The following is a 22,457-nucleotide window of genomic DNA, read 5'->3' as shown; positions in this document are numbered from 1 at the left end:
TGCATATCTGGTGGAAACTGCACGAAGCTATGCACTCGTCATGACAACAAGGAAGTGTTCAGGCAGGTGGACAGTTGGTAACGGTCTGGAGCATGTTCATCTGTCACACGTTGGGACCTCTGATACATCTAGATGCTTGTTTGTTTGTTATTTGGTTTTTAGGAGCATTAGCAACTAAGGCCATATTGCTCCGGGATATGCGGTGGTCGTTCCCTGACCTTTCTGCATCCTCTGTATTTGGTGGTCGTGGGCTCGAACCCCGGTCTAATCAAGAAGCGTGTGCTATGCACTGCTGCTCCTGCCCACCCGGCTACGAAGGCACCGCATCTAGATGCATATATGAACGGTGCAGGTTACGTGCCGTTCATATATGCATCCTTGCAGACCATCTGCATCCTTGCATCCTTGCAGACCATCTGCATCCTTGCATCCTTGCAGACCATCTGCATCCCTTCATGGTCATCGTGCACCCAGAGGGCAATGGACTCTTCCAGTAGGACAATGTGCCTCCCCACAGAGCCATGATGACTAGAGCATTCCGCAGATTTTAGCACCTTGCAATGGCCTCCCTGTTCACCAGACATGAACCCTGTGGAGCATCTTTGGGATGCTGTGGAAAGGTCCGTTCGAGCTTTGGATCCTCCACCCAGGAATGCGGCAGAATTATGGACAGCAGTGCAGCAAGCATGGATGGAAATACCTGTGGAATGCTTTCATGAACTAGTGGACCCAATGCCTTGTCATGTGACTGCCCTTATCCCCTGATTTCTGTCCACTCAGTGTATATTGTATATATGCTGTTGTTGTTATTTGGTTTTTAGGAGCATTAGCAACTAAGGCCATTTTGCTTCGAGGATATGCGTTGGTCATTCCCTGACCTTTCCACATCCTCCTTATATTTGGTGGTCACGGGCTTGAACCCTGGTCTAATCAAGAAGCATGTGCTATGCACTGCTTATATATATGCACATACCATTGTTTAAACAGCAAAATACAAAGTTGTAATAGGTGTTTAAAATATTCTGATTCCTAAAATAATACAAGAACTTTCATTTTATTACTGAAACACAATAAAAACCTCATGAATAATATGATTTTTTATGGGTATATAACATAAAATATTTATAGATAAATTACAATGCAAGGTGTTACATAAAAGTTTTCAGGCTCCCCCTTGCCATGGTAACATTAATTCTGATGTGAAGTTCTACAGCTAGATGACGATAACATATCCCACCATGAGTAGTTTGCCACCAGCCCCTCATGTATTCTTTGCTTCAGAGTTATTTTATTCACCTCTTTTTTGTTGATTACCCTTTATGATTTCTCAGTTTTATGTGGATGATGGATTTCATTCAAGTTCATGCTTAGAAGAACTGCTGTGAAACATATGAATTGTCAAAGATGGTGTCTTTTTCCCTGTTCCTTTACAAAAATGTGAAGTAATTGGAGGGGGGGGGGAGCAATGGGCACAGCAGCAACTTTCTTTAAAATTTGAAGGTGAAATGATTTTTGTTTTGAATGAAGAATGCACAGGGCTTCCATTTATATCAGATGAAAATCTTGCACAAAGTAGTGAGCTAATTTCACCAAAACAGTCATCTTTCTATCTATGATTTGGTGGAACAACTGGAACTGTTCTCTGAAACCTTCCAACACATTTTTATGCATAAACTGAACTCAGTGAGACCTGTCATGGTGGAAATTATGCTAGGTGTGCTGAACATGACCCTATGAACATTAGTTGTGCTGAACATTAGCTTTCTGTGGTTTTGGTTTATTTTTGTTTTTGACATTAAAATTTAAGATCAGAGGGATTTGATTTAGTGTCATTTTAGAAATCAAAGAGGTAGCAAAATGGGTGGGGTGGAGGGGGAGTACCAAAGTGCTTACTGCAGTAGCCGAATTGCTGGATAAGGTTGTTGCCGTGGTGCCATGACATAATCACTAAGTCAATTAATTTTTTTTTAATTATATCAGTCCCAAAAATGTAAAGGAAATAAACTATTGTTCCAAGCAATCATAATTTAATCAAATTGATAGAATGTCCTCTTAATTTTTGGTCAGGTCAACTCTGTTATTCTAAATGATAAATTTTCAGTCCAAAAAAAAAAAAAAAAAAACCCTTGCACCATGTTGATTTGGATTTTTGCTACACTCAAAATAGTGGTGGTAAACGATTCAAGTATGGAGAGTTTAATTGATTTTCATGCAAAAATTCTGAGAATATTTTCTCTTCCTTTCATTTCCTTCCCATTAAAATAAGAGACAAAATATTATCAAGTTAAGCATTAGGTAAATCCCACCTTTGCTTACACAAGTTTATACTAATTAACATTGAGAAGTGAAATTGATAACTGTTTTTGGTTTAGGTTCTTATTCAGATTTATTTGTATTTATGGTTTAGTTTCATTCTGTTTGATATGTCACTTTGGAAGAAAGAATTTATTGGAAAATTTTTGTTTATGTTATGTTAATTGTTATTAATGTTATTTTTCAACCATTTCTTCAGAGGTGAATAATGACTAAAGTTTTATACCCATTTTTAAGTCATAGTTAAAATGGCTAGAAATGTATAAAACTCAAACTGAGGTTATACATTATACTTTCCAATAACAATTAAAAATCATGATAATATTTTGTGTCATGAAATGCTATTTTCAGTTGCCTAGGAACAGGCAATTGTCCTGAACTGAGAGAGAAGAATAATCTATACAGGGTGCAGAGAAACTCTACCAACGAACTTGAACAGGTGATAGAGGGTACCAAACAAAACATTTTTTGTCAAGTAAACATAAGTCATAAATGAGTTATAGCAGCAGAAGCTATTAAAGGGTTGTAAAAATCGGAACAACACATTCAGTAATTTAATGCATACAAATCATTTGCTGTTGCACACTAAATTGGAAAAAACAATCCATAACACAGTGCTCGAATGTACGACTACCATCAACATACGCATGTGTTGAGAGGTCCTTGGAGTGGTGCGTATCTGCTGCTAATAGCGTAAAAGTGTAATGTCATATTATGATCAGTACGTGTACAGACATGGAGCATTTCACTGTTGCAAAAATGGCGGATATCCATTTAATGTATGGCGCAGCAAATAGAAATGGAAGAGAGGCTTGCAGGATTTATCAAGAACGCTTCCCAGACAGAAGGTTGCCTCACCACAACGTTTGCTGCGATATACCAAAGATGGTGGAATAGTGGCTCTTTTGGTGTGAATATTTATGATACTGGATGTCGATGCACTGTTAGGACACCCTGGTTTGAGGAACAGGTTTTGCAGATCTTTGCTAATACTCCTACCAGCACAAGAGCTGTTGCACACCGATTGGGTGTGCAGCATCGTTTGGTGTGAGATGTGCATGAAGTGGGACTACATCTTTCCGATGCCAGAAAGTGCATGCACTAGAACCTGCTGACTTTGCTCACTTTTCAAGTTCTCCCACTGGTTTTTACAGGAAACCAACTTGCAGCCTGATTTTTCCAATAATGTGCTTTACACTGATGAGGCATTTTTCACCCAAGAGGGATTGTTCAACAGCCGCAACAGTCGTGTGGGCAAAGAATAATCTAATCCCCATGCAATGGTTGAACACGGCTACAAACTCAGGTTTAGTGTCAAGCTGGCATTGTGGGAAACATTTTAGTTGGACCATACATGTTGCCTGCACGTTTAGATGGACGACTCTATTTGCGTTTTCTAGAGCAAACACTTCCAGAGTTGTTGGAGGATGTTCCTCTGATTGTCCGAGCACAAATGTGGTTCCAACATGATGTCGCACCACCACATTTTGACAGACTTGTATGCACACACTTACATACAACCTTTCCAGTCAGATGGATTGGTTGAGGTGGACCTGTAGTCTGGCAAGCAAGGTCACCTGATCTGACTTTTTTGGACTTTTTCTTTTGGGGATATATGAAGACTCTTGTGTATGAAACACCAGTTGGCACAGTGGAGGAACTTATAGCTCAGATTGTTGCAGCAAGTGCAGAGATACAAGACAATCCTAGCAACTTCCAATGCCTACATTGGAAGTTGCTAGGATTGTCTTGATGTGTCAGTATGAGTTATTATGCATTGAACATCACGGTCACCAGTTCAAGCACTTCATATGAATTGTTTTTCCTATTTTGTGTACAACAGCAAATGATTTGTATGCATTAAATAACATTAAATTACTGAATGTGTTGTTCTGATTTTTACAACCCTTTAATAGCTTCTGCTGTTATAACGACTCATTTATGACCTATGTTTACTTGACAAAAAACGTTTCTTTTGGTACCATCTATCACCTGTTCAAGTTTGTCGATAGAGTTTCTCTGCAATCTGTATATATAAAACACTTAGGTATGCTGCCCAAATTTTCCAACTGCTAATTGTTACCAGCACCCATTCATGCAGTTCACCTCGTATGACCACCATACCGGGCATTCTTTATTAATTTTTGTACTAATGTTTTTCGACTGAAGAAAGGCAACCTATGCCTGAAAGCTATCGATGTATGTTTATTTTATCTGTCTTCAATTTTAATAAACCATTCTAAGTTTTAAGAAGTGTAAAAATACTGAACAGTGTGTAAGAACTTTGAGAAAATGTAGAAGAAATGCTAATGAAACATTAGGGGGCGAGATCTAACAGACTAAGAGACCGAAATGAGACTCTACGGCTACGAAAATGGAGAGAAAACATTGAAGAAAGAGAAGCAAGATTGGAAATGAGAAGATGGGCGAAACACTGTAGGACAAATCAAATAGAAGTACCGGATGTGAATAATCAACAAGCTGTAATTAATGTGGAAGCTATAGTAGGCATTATATTGAATTCTTTTTTTGCCACATCTTTGATGGCACCTCTGTAGCCAGGTGGGCAGGAGCAGCAGTGTGTCGCACACGTTTCTTGATTAGACCGGGGTTCGAGCCCATGACCACCAAATACGGAGGATGTGGAAAGGTCAGGGAATGACCACAGCATATCCCCGGAGCAATATGGCCTTAGTTGCTAATGCTCCTAAAAACCAAATAACAACAACAATAATAACAGCCACATCTTTGATAAATTTTATTTTCGAACAAATCCTTCTGTTGCTGTACTTAAATATGCAGCTTTACAGTGTCATTCATAATTTTCACACAAGCTCTATCTTTAGTGTAAACGAATATTTATACGTTCATTGACTTTGAAAATAATTGGTTGTATTGAATTTTTTGTAAAAACTGTTTTGTTCAAGTGAGACTTACAAAGCACTGATGAAGAGGAAAGTCTGCTGGGGCATGGAAATATTTTTCTTATTTATATTATTTAACACACACACACACACACACACACTTTAATTTAGAAATATATTTTTTAAAATAATTTTTTCTTATAATAGGCATCTAAAGTTGTCTCTATACATTGAATAGCCACTTTAGAATGTCCATACCAGGGTATATAAAGCAGGTAGTTGAACACCAAGGTGTGTGTGTGTGTGTGTGTGTGTGTGTGTGTGTGTGTGTGTGTGTGTGTGTGTGTGTGTGTGTGTGTGTGTGTGTGTGTGTGTGTGTGTGTAATTTAGTGAGAGAATGAGCTTTAGTGTGGTATGGTAGCCAGTGTTAATATCATGGATGCTGCTCTGCCAGACTGTTCATGTACTGCAGTGTCTACAGATAATGATCCAACAACTAGAAAGCATCCAGCCAGTGGCAATTGTGTGGTCAGAGACAGCTTTTTTTGATGTGAAAGGCCAACAGAAAAAAAAAAAATCTAACAGATGGGCTACAATCAGTCAAATGCCACTGCAGTACAACGGTACTGATGAGAGTACTATATTAAAATGCATAATATGTTTGTGGGACAGGTGGGCTATAGCAGCAGGCCTCACCAGATTCCACTCTTGATGAGCAGTTTCAGTTATAATGGGCATGGGAACGCTGACACTGTACATTGAAAAAGTTTGTCTAGTCTGACAGATTCCAGTTCCAGTTGTTACGTGCTGATAGTAGAATCAGTATATGGCAACAGTGGCATGAATTAATGTACCTGTTATGTACAGTGTTGCTGTTGGTTGTAGGGTGATGGTGTGGGGGGGAAAGAGTAGTTTTGTGGCACACACACACACATTAGGTCCTCAAATACCAGCGGATCAATTTATGAATTCTACAACCTAGTTTAACATTGTTGTTAACTAAATGCATCTTTTCATGCTCACAGTTTATCCATCTGGTGATGATTATTTTAAGCAGAATAATGCGTTATTCTGCATTATTCTTTCTTGGAGCACGAGGATGATACCTCATTAGCTTGCTCATTTACCAGGTTACTCTCCCACATAGGTTGCAATTTAGTCAGTGAAATCCACTAGGATTTGAGTAACTTAACTTATAATGATAGATGAAATAGCCATGTTTGGAATGAAAGCACTAGATATTTAAAGAAATGCTCTTATTTCCCTTAAAAAAGCAATGCTAAAGTTCTATTAGCAAAATTTCCTCTTCTTTTATATACAGTATACTTTTGTATAACGTTCATGTAGCAGCGTTTTTTAGCCACTAGCGAAGATACACTGTTCCTTTGTAGTCAGAAGTTGAACAGTTCTACTTTAAATGTAAGTGACGATTTAGATGTAAAACCTCTCTCTCTCTTTGCTCACACACACACACACACACACACACACACACACACACACACACACACACACACACACACACACACACACACACAAAATCAATTGTATAAATTTTTCACTGGAGTAAATGCTGAACTTCAAACTATAATAATTAATATTTCCATTTGGATTCTGAACATTTCTTCTAGTAAAAAAGTAAATAGCAATATTTCAAGTTTCTATCTCTCCTGTCTGTTTATATATAAAAACTATAACACCTAATTGCTTTGATAAGTTTTTTATTTAGTTTACAGTGCTTTTTTATGTATGTATAATTTTTATCTTTTTAATTGACTTTGCTCATCTAATTTCTTAAACACCATCTAGACTAAAACTTTAATTTTATTTCTTATTATTACCCTATGTTGAGTCTGACTACTCTATTTAAAATTTGCTTAACTTAAATAAATAGGTTAAAAATATATATAAAATGATAATATGATAAAAATAAAAATCAGCAAAGTTTTTAATAACAGCATGTTGCTTAAGAACTGTATTTTGTGTTTTTAAAATTCACAAAATAAATTTTTTTTTTTAGAGAACAATTGGTGTATTTAAGCCTAAAGATGAAGAGCCATATGGTAATTTGAATCCAAAATGGACTAAGTGGATGCATAAACTATGTTGCCCATGTTGTTTTGGTAGGAGTTGTTTAGTTCCTAATCAAGGTTATCTTTCTGAATCAGGAGCATCCCTTGTTGACCAAAAACTTCAGTTAAATATTGTCCCAAAGACTAAGGTATTTAATTTATTACCTTTTAATTTTTTTCTTAGTATCATTGTATGTAATCTACCTTGTATAATAATGAGCTATGCCTGTGAATCCATGACTGGATTATAACAGAAACAAAGTATACTATCTGATAACATACAAATTGATGACCAGTGTGGAGGAGATATGTGGTAAAAATGAAATAAACATCAAATAACATTTTCTTCAACTGTAAAATTAATTTTTTTTATTCAAAAGTGTGACATTTGAAATATTTGAGGGAAAAAAAACCTCACAAGAAAAAATATGTATGTGCATCCTCAAGCAATTCAGATGTTTCCAAATTTTTTTTTTTTTTTACAAATCAGATAATTAGTAGAATTGATCATTTATAACTGAACAAATAGTGTAAAACCTATTGTCACCCACCTTATTGTATTGGTGCATTCTCCCTTGGAAATTTACTCATTTCCACCACTGGAGAAACTGAAGTCATGTACTGAGCAGCACATGATTGATATTTCCTGCCATGCTTGAGTAGAGCTATCAAATATCATCTCTGAAGTCTGCATAGGTAAATAAAACATAATATGTAATTGGAGGAATCGATCAACCACCCACTCTACACTAGATTGAAACTTTCCATCTGATCAACTATTGTAAATATGGATTTTGTGGATTCATTGGTCACATTGACTTATTTTACTCATCTTTGGAAAAGTTTCATGGAAATTTTTAAAGGCAACCAATAATCAGCCTTTTCTAATGCTTCTGATCATGTTTGGTATAAAGATCTTTCAAGCAGGCTTCAATTTGCCTTCTGGTTTTTGCAGTTAGTTACTAGTCTCTTTTTAGAATACTCATTAAATGTGATGCTAGATGGCTCTCTGGCTTTTAATTTTTCAACTTATGCGCTTTCACCCACTCTTTTTCTCCAGTGTAATAATAACCTTCCACCAACAGTGAAGGTGCTTGCACCTTCACGATGGTGAGACTGTTAGTAATCCTGGGTATCCTGGAGGCTTGAAGTGGTGGAACCCATGTTTAGTCTCTAGAGCTAAGTTCCGGTCAACCCTTCCCTATCTCTTCCATCATGCAGTATGATTGATGACTTTTGAGGTTATGATGAATGTCGTGGCGAGATCCAATATTCCTTACATTTCGAGGGTACAGCTCTAAAACGGTGTTCGCAGGCCGGCCGCTAGTTAGTACACCGGACCAAATCTATTGGTAACTCTCTAGGAGGCTTCCGGATCAGCTAGTGTATAATCTTGCTACCTCTACTCTGCCAGATAGTGACTGGAAGGAGTCCGAGTAGTGTGTATGCGGGGAGCATTGTCGAGGCCACGTTATGTCAAGGATCTGTGTATATTCTTACCATGTGTACACCATATCCAAAAATTTCATTACTTTATACAGCATGTCCCACTGACTTTTTCTTACTATTGAATACACCATGAATTGTCAAACTAATAGAGCAAGCTTATCTGCGAAAAGATTTCACAAATATACTTGGTCTCAATTCTAATCTCAACGATGTCCATTTCCACTTGCAGTCTGCCAAACCCCATGTACTTTTTCTGACAGAATCTCGGTTATCGGTTGATTCAACTACTGCTCATCTCAGATGCCCAAATTATTCGCTGTATGATTCCTTTTGCCTCAAAGGTGGTATTTGTGCATATGTCCATTCTGATATTCCCTGTCAGAGACTTGGCAATTTGGAATCTCCTCTCTTTGATCTTCTCTGGCTTAAAATCTCTCTACCTCATTGTGTCAAATTCATCTGTTGTCTCTACCGTTCTCCCAATAATCACTTGGAGCTCTTTGACTTCCTCTCTTTGCAACTTGACTTTCTCCAGTCCAACTTTCCTAACAGTGAGGTAATTTTCCTTGGTGATTTTAATGTTCACAACTCCAGCTGGATTCCATTCTCTAGTCACACCGACCCAGCAGGTCGAGATGCTGAGGCTTTTGCAATTACTAATGACCTTGCACAGATTGTTCATTTACCTACAAGAATACCAGACAATCCTAATCATACAGCCAATACACTTGATCTTTTTCTCACAAACAACCCTTCTAAGTACACGGTCGAAGTGAGAGGTCCTTTAGGCACTTCAGATCACAACTTGTTGATTGTCTCTTCTCCAATGGAACCTTTATCTCATGGCTATTCCCAACCTCGTGTTGTTTGGCATTACAAGAATGCAAAATGGGATGACCTGCGAGACTTCTTTTCTTCTTTTCCTTGGTCGGATTACTGTTTCAAAAGTTCTGATGTCAACGTTTGCTCAGATCGTGTCTGTGAAATTATTCTTGCAGGAATGAAATCCTTTATCCCACACTCCACTTTAAAATCTTGTCCTTTATCTAAACCTTGGTTTTCCAATAAATGTGCTAAGGCTGTTCAAGAGAAGAATGTTGCATATCGTAATTGGCTTGTTTCTAATCCTTCAGTTTCATTTTCTGCCTACACCAAAGCTCGCAACAATTGTAAAGCAGTTATTAATCAGTCCAAACTAGAGTTTGAACAGACTAAGAGTAGAAAACTTGCTTCTTGCACTAATGGTAGCCGAGCAATCTGGTCTCTTGCCACTTGTCACTTCAGCCAAGGATAAAGCTGACCTGCTAGCATCCCATTTTTCTTCCAGCTCATGTATTAATGATCTTGGTAAAACACCTCCCAACATTCCCAACCCACTCCATTCAATGCCTCCTGTGGTCTTCCGTCAAAAGGATATCAGAAGGATTTTGATGAATCTTGATGCTAAGAAAGCTCCAGGTCCAGATGGTATTTCTCCACGTGTTCTCAAAACCTGTGCTCCTGAACTTACTCCTATTCTTTGCCGCCTTTTTTCACTTTCTTATTCCAAAGGTGTTTTTCCTTCTGCTTGGAAATGTGCTCATATCCAGCCAGTTCCTAAAAAGGGTGACAAATCCCTCCCATCCAATTATCGTCCCATTGCAATTACTTCTACTCTTTCTAAAGTAATGGAGAAATCAATTAACCGCCAACTCTTAAACTACCTAGAAACCTTCCGTCTAATTAACGATCGAAAGTATGGATTCCGTCAGTGTCGATTCACTGGTGATATCTGGCTTATGTTACCCATTTATGGACTGATTCAATGGAAAGGTTCGGTGAAACACAAGTAGTTGCTCTTGACATCTCAAAGGCTTTCGATCGTGTTTGGCATAAAGGTCTTCTAAACAAGCTTCCATCTTATGGTTTGCCAGCTGTTTTTAGTAATTGTTTATCCAGTTTTCTCTCTGATCGCTCACTGAGGGTGATGGTAGATGGTTCTGTCTTCTAACTTCTCCACTAATGCCGGTGTGCCCCAAGGTTCAGTTCTTTCCCCCACTCTTTTCCTCTTGTATATTAATGACCTTCTTCCATTGACTGTAAATCCTATCCATAGTTTTGCCAATGATAGCACATTGCATTCCACTTTCCATTTTGAGAAACCTTGTCCTGCTCAATCAGCTTCAACTTCTCGAAAATCTGCTACCAATTCCTTAAATGCCGATCTTCAGGTAATTCTCCAGTGGGGCAAAGACAACTTAGTTGATTTCAACCCTTCTAAAACTCAGTCTTGTCTTATATCTCGCAAAAAGGATTCTTCTCTCCTATGCTTATCTTTAGTGACACTCTGATTTCTAGGCAAAATGATATCTCTCTCTTTTGGGGATTACCCTGACTTCTAATCTCTCTTGTCACAAGCACATTACAAATATTGCTTCCTCTGCATCTAAAAAACTTGGTTTTCTCTTTCGCTCTCGGCGTTACTTTTCTTCCAAACAGCTGCTCACTCTGTATAAATCGCAAATCCGCCCTGCCATGGAATATTGTTCCCACATCTGGGGTGGTGCCCCCAAATCCTCTCTCAGGCTTCTTGATTCCATTCAGAAGAGGGCAGTTAGGTTAATTAATGATTCATCTCTAACAGAGTCTCTCCACTCACTTTCTCATAGACGTACTGTTTCTGCTGCATGCCTCTACTACAGATACTTCCATGGGCACTGTTCTTCTGAATTGGCTTCTATAATTCCCGCTCTCTCTTTCAAAACAGTCCGAACACGTGTTAAAAAAACAGGAAATCCAATTTACAGTTTTTCTCATGATAGTACATTACATTCCAGTTTGAGAGCCCATGCTCTACACAAATAGCTACAACTTCTCAATTATTTATTACCAATTCCTTAAATGCTGATCTCTGGGTGATTCTCCAGTAGGAGAAATAAACTTAATCAACTTCAGTCCTCTCAAAGCCCAGGACTGTCTTACTTTTCACAAAGGAGCAGCAGTGCGTAGCACATGCTTCTTGATTAGACCGGGGTTCGAGCCCGTCACCACCAAATACGGAGGATGCGGAAAGGTCAGGGAATGACAACTGCATATCCCGGAGCAATATGGCCTTAGTTGCTAATGCTCCTAAAAACCAAATAACAAACAAACAAACAAACTTTTTACAAAAAAAAAAAACTCATCTTCCACTTTGTGTTCCAACAATAGTTAATTTCCTAGACAAAATCACATATCAGGTGATCTTGTCTAGGTGAGAGTAGGGGGCTAACCTCCCACTATCAGTTATTCTCTGGGTTTTTCAGCCCACACAATACGCAAATTGCCCGTGAATAACCCCCACTATCAGTTATTCTCTGGGTTTTTCAGCCCACACAATATGCAAATTGCCCATGAACACTTTTATAGACACTTGTACATTTATCGGGACACAAAATGAAAATGGGTCTAATATCTGATGATTAGGTCATTTGTGAGATTTTGGCCAAAAGAATGATTTTACTTAATATTCCATTTGTGGAGAGTTTCTGTACTAAACATGATTACCAGTAAATTATTAAGGTAAAAATAGCCCATTTTAAGCAATAATTTGACAATATAATCAAAGGAAACACCAGGTTATAGTTTAATGATCTAGGATTTATTCATAGAAATAATAAATCTCTCAAGGGTTAAGGGAAGTGATTTTAAAAAGATAAATGAAATAAAAGACACTTATACCATATGTGAATTTGTTTTCAGATGTTTAGTGAAACATTATTACATCAGTCTACACTTAATATGGTTGACTGTGTTTCAAGGTTCTGCTGAACCCAGTCTTTAAGCCTCTAAACAGATATGAGCTGCCGAAATGGAACTGACCATTCAGTTTCGGTTCCAGTCTGTTTAAGGGAATATAAATTTAAATTGCATTACTGTGGCTCCTAATCTCCTTTTCTTTGCTTTCAGAGAAAATTAAAATTTCTTTTTTGCAGCTATAACTCCATAATTAAAAATACACAAGTGGCTAAAGCCGATAATTTTTCTCAAGCCATGTAAGGCATATTTTCTTGTAGAAATGATGTTGCTTTAATGCCATTCAAAGAATGAAATTAATGGCAAAGTACATACGCTGATAAAGTTATACTAGGAGACATGGCCAAGATGTACATTGGTGAAATCAGCTCACATTATTATTAATGAGGCTTAGCCCAGTGACCTGTGGAGTATTAGTAATGGCCGCATGGTGCAAGAAAGCCTATGGCTTATGCTGCACCAGCCAAAAAAAAAAAAAATAATTTGTAGGCAAGAGTAATAACTTGTAGGCAACAATAATAAGTAACATTAGGATTAAGGTTGTCATTGTCTAAATAAAGTTTTAATAGGTGTTTTCTGAATCAGAGAAAGATTAGTAGTTGCAAATGATGCAAGAAAGCAAGCTTATAAAGCATCAACCAAAAACAAAAAAAAAATAATAATAAAATGAAACCATCTGATATCACCCGTCCAACTCCTCCAGTAATTTGTGTAGTTCTTTCTTGAATTTATTCAAACTACCCACTTTCACAACAACAGGTGGAAGTTTGTATCCAACAATGAACCACCTGCTGGCTGAAAGAAAATTTCCACACATCTGTTCTGCAACCATCCTCAATTTGAATTTATAAATAAATAAATAAATTTTCTGTTTATACTCTGGGACGACCAAACGGTCAGAGGAGTTTACAAGATACACAGAATACAAGAAACAGCACCGTATTCAGCAGTCACGGACTTGAACCCCGGTCACTCAAGGCACGTGTACTTATGCACCCGCGCACCTGACCACTAGGCTACGGCGGCCTTTAAAACAAAGGTGGGGTGGCGTCAGTGGTAGGATCATTAGAACGCATATTCAGTAGATAGAAGTAACCACTTAACAAAGCCCACCTCAATGCTTCCTTATGAGTGTAGCTGAGCAAGAGGAAGAATGTCATCAGCATTGAGCTTACTCAATCCCCTTCAATCAGATCATCTTGCAAGTGCTTAGTCTCCAGATGTTGCAATTTGCAGAACTGAAGCATTTCTTGGTAAAAGCACCCTTTTGTTCCTTTCACCAATCTTGTTTCCATTTCTGCACCAATTTAGCAGATTCTCATCCTTCCTAAAATAAGGCCTCCAGACCAGTATGCAGTACCCCAGGTGTGGCATAACCATTGCCTTGTACAATGATATAACTCCTTCTTATACCTGCTAGCAAAAGTTCCTGTATAATGTATATCATTAACAGATCCCCGGCGCCTCCATAGCCAGGTGGGCAGGAGCAGCAGTGCGTAGCACACGCTTCTTGATTAGACCGGGATTCGAGCCCGTGAGCCACCAAATATGGAGGATGCAGAAAGGTCAGGGAATGACCACTGCATATGGCCTTAGTTGATAATGCTCCTAAAAACCAAATAACAAATAACAACAACCGATCCCCATGAGCTGGCCTGGCAGCTTGTATGCACAATTACCTCATGTCTTTTTTTTTATTTATTTTCCACTACCCTGAGTATAGCACCATGGTACATTAATCTGGGATTACTGCTACCCATGTGCACTACTTTGCATTTGCCAGTGTTAAACTTCAATTGCCATTTTTCACCATATGTGGCTAATTTTTCTAGATCTTGTTGTAGTAACTTACCTTTATTACTGTCATTGAGTACCCTGCCAATCATTAAAAGATAATGTAAAAAGTAAAATTCATTAGAATTTTGATGTAAGTCATGTCTGTACATTGAGACTCACCATATATAGCTGACTGAGCCCAAAGATTGGCTTATGGCTTATTCTAATCTGGGCAAAGATCAGCACAATTGAATTTTGTCCCAGGTATTTATTGATGTATCATAATGAAAGCCAACTGTATTGGGTTTCTATTAAGAACAAAAGGTGAATTATGGCTGTCTTTTGTATTATACAGGAAATAGAGCTGATGTTATGTTTCTCATTGATTAAGGTTGAATAGTAAATGATGAGTATAAGTGAGAGTTTTATTACTGTGCTTCCTAATTGGTTGTCAGGAACTGGCATGCTTCTTGCTATTATTAGCTTATATCAACCAAGCCCATGCTTCAGTGTTAGCTGCTAATGCACTAATAAAATTATAGTATAAAGAGATGATTATTTCTATCTTTTCAAATTAAACTTACTGAATAGGCCTTAACTTGCATACCAAGATGCTATATAGTTACTATTTTGTTGGCTTTGTTACCATATCCAAAGTTTTAATCTTAAGAATTATGTTTACATAATTCTTAAGATTAAAACTTTGCATTTGCATATATAGAAAAAATAGTTATATATTTTTAATTAGTTCAATTAAAAACTTTATCTGGGGACAGCGGTGAAGTAGCCGGAGTGGCACATAAGAAAAGAAAACATAAAAGGAAGAAAAAATGCATGTTATTGTACTCTAAAAACTGATATGTATTTCTTAGCCTTCACAAACTGATATGTATTTCTTAGCCTTAAAAAAGTTATTATAGTTGACTCCATTGGTACTGATCCCTTCGCTGCTTCTCGCATTCTGTCTTTGTCCTTTATTATTGTGTTCACTGTTTACACTGACAAATTTAATTACCTGTGATACTTGTTAATTTTGACCATTTTTATACATCCTTATTATTTTAATTTTCTGATCCAAATCGATCACTTTCCTTTTCTTGGTAGATTTACTAGTACCGCTGTCACTTATTCTCTTAGTTGGCACCATGATAATGGTCAAAATGAAATTTTCTGTAAAGAACTTCATTGGGGGACACACTTATCACTTCACACAAGCTCACATTTTACTAAAGCACATTTCTGGAGGTCACAACCATAAAACAATAAAAAAAATTTGCACTTTCCCGTTTATTGGGTTTTTCTGTTAGTGCAATCTATTATAAACGGGTAGTACATTTGTGATAATACCGATAGCTGGAATTCTATGGGTTTTTACATTATTATGGTGAAATTTGTGTCCCCCTTCAATGAAATCTTCAGTCATATAAAAAAAAAACAAATAAATTTTCAGAATCTTCTTTTCGTTCCTATTTTTTAAAGTTTCGTAAATTTGTTACTCACTTGTGCAATTTGTGTGTGCTGTGTTCGCTGTTATTGATGGTTTATTTTTTTATTTATTTTTATTTATTTATTTTTTACTCTTTTAAATTTTACAATCCTTAAAAAAAAAAAATTGAGTGAGTGAAAAAAAAAATTACTTAAGTCTGAAGTTATGTAACTTGGGCGTACGTAAGTTGGGGACTTAGAGAACCACTGATGAAAGCTACTTATTATCCAAACTCAAGAAAGAATTCAAAGGATTATTAATTATATGAAAAATAACTTGAAAATCAGTTTTAGCACAGTGTATAGTTGTAAATGATTAATTTCTCTAAATCATGTTATATCTTTTTAAAAAATTAAAACATTCTAGAGAAATATTTGACTTAGTATTAATAGTGGCAAATGATGCAAGAAAGAAATCTTATAAGAGTATCAGCAAAAAAAAAAAAACTACCCTCACCAGTCCATCCTCTCCAAGAATTTGTCCTTGAATTTATTCAAACTACCCACTTCATAACAGCAGATAGAAGTTTGTTCCAACAATCAACTACCCACTAACTTATATTGTATTTCTGAAATTTTCACCCTTGTTTATCCCTTTCAGAACAACCCAGAATTTGAAACTGGTCTGCAATCCCATGTTAGCCATGAGTTTAGCCCTTCCGTCCCTATTTGAGGTGTATGTTTTTCATTTGCAACTTCTCTTTCAGATATTAGTATAGTGGCTAATGTTGCAAGAAGCAAGCTTATACAGCACGAGCCAAAAAAAAAACCCTTTCTCACATCGTCTAATTTGTCTCATTCCTCCTTAAAATTTATTCGACCCACCCACTTCCATTGCACCAGAGGAAGTTTGTTCCAACAATCAACTATCTGCTGTTTGAAAGCAAATTTCTAAATATGGACTCTTGCAACCATCCTTCCTCAATTTAAATTTATGACCCCTCATAAATGTGTGTTGTCTGGGCAAGAGGAAGGATGCATCAGCATTTGGCTTACTGAAGCCATTCAGTTTTAAACATCTGTCAGATCTCCTTGCAGGTGCCTGGTTTCCAAATACTGAAATTTACAGAAATGAAGTCTTTCTTGGTAAGACTACCCTTTTGTTTCCTTCATTAATATCATTGCTCTTCTCTGCACACATTCCAATGGATCAACATCCTCCTAAAATTCAGGTTTCCAGAGCTACATGCAGTACTCAATGTGGCCTAACCATTTCCTTATACAACAGGATAATCATCTCCTTATCTCTGTATCAGGAGAAGCATTCACCCATTAGAATGTGCAATGAACAATTTAATGCATGTACACTGTCCTACCAAAAAACATGGGATACTTGTAGTTATGAACAAAACATGTATTTATTAAAAGAAATTAATGGTGTTTAGCCTTGATGACTGCTTTAGTGTGTGTTGACGAAGATTTCATACTAAATTCTAGTGAAAAGCTGTGGTGTTGTACTTTACTCCTCCTTTAAGACATTCATGATCATCTTGGCCTTGTCTTGATTCTTGCATTATAATTCATCCTGAAATTGTTTAGTTGGGTTGAGTTCAAGGCTTATGCTAGCCACTTCCATGTTTCAATTTTATTCTCTTCCAAACATACATTTGCCCTCCATGGTTTGTGATGTGGGGGACTGTCATATTGGAAGGTATAAGGGCCATTTTCATAAATGTCCACAATGTAGGACTCAGAATTATTCACATCGTCAGTATAGGAAGTGGAATTCATGGTTTCATGCTGCAACCAATGGACCAAGTTCATACCACTATAATTATCTCCTGACTATGTCTGCCTCCTCCAAAGTTCAGTGTTGGGACAAGACACTGAGGTAGTAAGCATTCTCAGGCATCCTGTACATCAGACTGAAGGAGTGTGTAGTATGACTACTTGCTCCCTGTACCATGCAAATCAATAGTGTGCATTCATTTTTGTTATCAAAGGCTTATAGGCTATGGCTCTCTTATGGAAATTCATGTCTCTGTTTCATGAATGCCATGTCTCTGTTTCATGAAAACACTTACAGGTTTGCTTGTGATTGATCCCAGCTACAAACTTAGGTTTTCTGTGGTTTGATAGCAAGATGAGGCAATCAGGCATCCCAAGATACATTGTTTCTCACCTCTTATGATTCATTATTTTATATGTCTACATTGTTGTGGGCATAAAATAATGAATGTTATGTCTGAGCAGTTGTTTCTTGGACTCACTGTCACCTCTGGCCTTCCATTTCTTCAGTATGTTGCCAATTATCAACTTGGGAATGTTTAATTTCTGAATAGTAGTATGCACCGACATCTTTCCTGTATCACATTCAACTAGCATTCCTTTCTGAAACTCTGTTAGCTTTTTCTATATGCTTATTTCAATATAAAAAAATTGGACTTGAATCTGTTTTCTAAAGCACAAGTGAAAAAGTATGCAGTCTAATGGAATACATTGACTTCTCAAATCTAAGACTATCACCATAAGTCACGTTGTGTTGTATTATTAATAAACAACACTTCTCCATGCAGAGAAGTATAATGTTATTGTTAGTAATGTAGTGCCGTCTTGCCCTTCAGCTGCCTTGTGGCTTAGTGACATCATGTGCCCAGCCTATCACTCATAAGATGCCAGTAAGCACCATAACAGCTGTCTGGGCTAGTAAGGTGCCACCTCATGATTTTAAATCATTACTGGGTTGTAAGATGATTTAAATCATAAAGTGAGAGATCCCAGTCGGTTCAAGTTGCCTTTCATTAGATTTTGCATCTGTTTTTTTTTTTTTTTTTTTTTTTTTATTCTCCTGTGCTGTAAGAAATGAATTTCAGTCTAACTGTTCATCACCTTTGAAGGCTGAAACATTGCATGTTTCACAATCACACACAATTTCCTGCAATCAGTGGGGGGGGGGTATCCTGACTTTTGGTAGGAGAGCGTGTCTTGTGTAACTGTCACACATTCAACATCACTTCATTATGTGCTATTTACTGTAGAAAGAGGTCTTGTTCATTATATATGTCTGTGGTCTTGAAAAGCTTAAGCTAACACTGCTTACAAAAATGACTCTTGAAGTAGTCACATACCTCCTTAAATTTACCTGACCATTCATGCTTTCATATTGTATATTCTAATAGTTTCTCTTTCAGATATGTGTCAATAACATTGATTTATCATAATGTATCTGTTTATGTATTATGTAACAAAAGTTAACTTTTTAAAAAGTTTGTTTGCTTTTTATAGGTCGTAAGGCTGGCAAGTGATACCTTTAACTATTCAGCATTTGACAGAGCCAAGTCACGGACAAAAAGAAATGTAAATGAAAGGTTTCCTAAAATTGGGCGACATTTCCATAGATTAGGTCTACCTCCTAAAGTAAGAAACCCAACGTGGTTTTTTTTTATATAATGTTATGTATAATTTTATTTTATTGTTTAATGCTATTAGATTTTATATTTCCTATGAGAAACCTGTAATGTTATATAGTACGGTAAAATTGTAGAATGTGGTTTCAGATATAAAATTAGAACATTTCATTCCAAAAAAAAAAGCTAATTATTGTTTTAGGTAATTTCATGTTTTTCCATGAGAAAACGATCTTGAAATTAATCAGAGTTCCTGTATTTTTTGTATTTCCATGCCTTTTATATATATTTTTTTTATTGCAAATCATTCATTCTTCCATTTGAACCTTAACAAGAATTCCATAAAATCTAGGGTGCTCAATGTAAAAGCACTGAACACTGGATTCTGTGATGCTCAAGCTCCAGCAGCTCCCATTATCCAATTCCACAATCCATTCCATAAAAGCGGTTCTAAGAATGAAGTGGGTAATGATGGCATTGTCAGTCAGTTCAAGATGATCATCTAGATAGAAATGAAGGTGCATTATGGCCAAAGTAGCTTATGCGCCATCAAACCCCCATATCAACAACAACAACAAGATAGAAATGATACTTTTAAGGGAACATGGCACAGTTCTGCAAAGAAAATCTTGTTTAGCTAACCTGTTAAACTGTTGTGACAGTGTCACTGTTTGAAGTTGAATGCAGGAAATAACTTTGGCATTATTTGTTCACAAAGTGTGTGACTCAGTCCCACATTGCTGTGATAGGTTCCAGCTCATATGAGAAGCATATCACGACATATCATAATAATGGGCAAAATCCCCAGATGGATTATTGGATGGCTGCACACACACACACACACACACACACACACACACACACACACACACACACACACACACACACACACACACACACAGTTGCAAATAATAGTTACCCTTTAGAATGGGCTAAGGTTCGAAATGGGGTTCATTATGTATCAGTGTTGGGACTGCTCTTTTTCTGATTTCCTTAAAAAACATTAACCAATAGATACAAGGCTTGATGTCAAAATTTTGAGATGGTGCAAAGATTAGAAGGGTGGTTAACAACCAGTACCAGGCAACATTCCTTCGAGATAGGTTTTTTGGATCTTGGCACAATAGCAGCTGTGTTCCGAGGTGCACACAATTTTTCTGCAGTGCAGGGAAATGGAAAGGATGAGCCAATTAATAATTTATCAAACATGCCTGTAGAGACAGGAGGTTATAATTCCACTATATATTTCATGTGAGGTTGATCTGAGATACTGTTCAGATATGCAAGCCACACCAGAAAAGAGACCTTAAACTTGAACAGTTTCAAAGATATAGTTAACAGTAGTGGCAAATGATGCAAGAAAGCAAGCTTATATACAGCACCAGCCAAAAAAAAGAAAAATATTCACACTTCACTCATCCATACTATCTACTGCCATAACAACAACAGATGGAAGCCTGTTTCAACAGTCAACCACCTGCTTGCTGAAGGCAAACTTCTACACAGCTATCCTGCAACCAACCATCTTTCCTCAACTTAAATTTATGTTTCATCATGTGCAGACTCTCAGCAAGAGGAAGAATGCCATTCACATTCAGCTTGCTCAATCCATTCAAGGCCTTAAACACCTCAATCAGATCACCCCCCCACAGGTGCCTAATCTCCAGATGCTGCAATTTGCAGAACTGAAGCCTTTCTTTGTAAAAGCACCCTTTTCTTCCCTTCACCAATCTTGTTGCCCTTAGCACCCATTCCAGCAGATCTACATCCATCCTAAAGTGAGGCCTCCAAACCTGTACACAGTATTCAAGATGTGGATTAACTATGGCCTTGTACAAAGGAATAATCACCTCCTTATCCCTGCTAGCAAAGTTTCTGTATATCATTGATAAAACCTCATGAGCTATCATGGCAGAATGTCTGCACTGCTCAGAGAATTTCATATCTGACTGCACAATTACCCCAGGTCTTTTTCATTTTCTACTACCTTGAGTGGAGTATTACACAGTTGATAAGTTACTCTAGAATTACTACTACCCATGCAGTATCTAGCATTTTTCAGTTGCCATTTCTCAGCCCATCAACCCAATTTTCTTAGTCTTGTTGCAGTAGCTCATCCTGATGACTGTTGCAACCAACTATCCACCCTGCCAACCTTTGTATCATCTGCAAACCTAAGACATTAAGCCTGATATACATCAATCTCAGTAATAAATATTGAAAACAACAATGGGACGAGCACTAAATTCTTGAGGACTTCACTGATAACATTAGTCCACAAAGAGCAGTGTCCCATTAATAACCATTCTTTCTTCCACTTAACCATCCCTTTATTCATAGCAATAATTTGCCCTTAATGCCACATTGCTACAGTTTGTACAGCAGTCTTTTATGTGTAATAGTTTCAGAAGTTTTCCTGAAATCCAAATATATGATATCAAAATCATTTTTTTTGCATCCAGTTCCTTGGTCACTGCATTATAGTAACCTATCAGATTGGTTAGACAAGACTGTCCCTTAACAAATCCGTGCTGTGACTGCAGTATGATTGGATTCCTGCCCAGATGGTCCTGCATTACTTCTTTAACCAGTGACTCCATTATTTTCCTTAGAATGGATGTTAAGCTGATAGTTCTGTAATTATTCATGTCACATTTTGATCCCCTTTATGAATTGGAGATACATTTGTGCATCTTCAATCCATATGGACCTTCCCTGAATCCAAGGATGCTCTCATAATTATGAGTAAGGGTTTGCTTATCTCCTTTGCTGTCTCCCTTAATATGGTTGGATAGATCCCATCCACCTAAAGTGCCTTTTTTTTGTTCAGCTTCAACAATTTTTCTTCCACTTTCCTTTCATTTATCACAAAGCCATTTAGCTCCCTGTTAAGAGTTTAATAAACTGCTGGCATCCTGGCCCCGGGTGCCAAGCGTTCCGTGACCAAGTGATTTTTGTGCGTTCCAAAAAGCGTTATATCCAAAGAGCCTTTGAACAAATTATATTTCGTTCCAACTACCGTTTTCTTTATTTATAAATTACTGCAGCACTTTCGCACTACAAGAAGTAGGCAAAGGCCCAGAAAGGGAAGCCACCTTTCTGTTTCTATTTCTAACAGTACTAACCAATTAACTCAGCCGCTTGGTCACCTAGTGGCACTGCTCCTGCCTCCCCGTGGCGGGGCCGGAAACCTGGGAGGTAAAGCAAACCCCCAGGGCCAAAAGGAGCAAAACATGGAATATGACAACTTCCCCCCGATTAAGACTGCAAATCTGAATAATACGGATTTGCATCAACCTGATATCGACTCTACCAATCCAAAGAGACTGAAAACGGATACTCATCGAATTGAACATCCGAGTTTTCTGATTCTCCATTCA

The 22,457-nt window shown here is 37.3% G+C and overlaps 1 protein-coding gene across 6 annotated transcripts in view; it reads left to right on the top strand.

The window, feature by feature from the left end:
* LOC150077936 (phosphatidylinositol 4-kinase type 2-alpha-like) overlaps window positions 1–22,457 on the top strand; it is an 87,872-nt gene that overhangs the window by 5,621 nt on the left and 59,794 nt on the right. For all 6 annotated transcript variants that reach the window (XM_090385110.1, XM_090385109.1, XM_090385111.1 and 3 more), the window contains exons 2-3: window positions 7,195–7,395; window positions 18,956–19,087. In XM_090385110.1, coding sequence (XP_090241236.1) covers window positions 7,195–7,395; window positions 18,956–19,087 — 333 coding nt within the window. The remainder of the gene's footprint in view (window positions 1–7,194; window positions 7,396–18,955; window positions 19,088–22,457) is intronic.

Source organism: Mastigoproctus giganteus, chromosome 11, assembly GCF_048544385.1.
Source record: "Mastigoproctus giganteus isolate SK-2022 chromosome 11, ASM4854438v1, whole genome shotgun sequence".
In the NCBI taxonomy this organism is placed as follows: domain Eukaryota; kingdom Metazoa; phylum Arthropoda; class Arachnida; order Uropygi; family Thelyphonidae; genus Mastigoproctus; species Mastigoproctus giganteus.
Note: the sequence above shows the minus strand (reverse complement) of the source record. Positions and strands in the feature narration are given on the sequence as shown.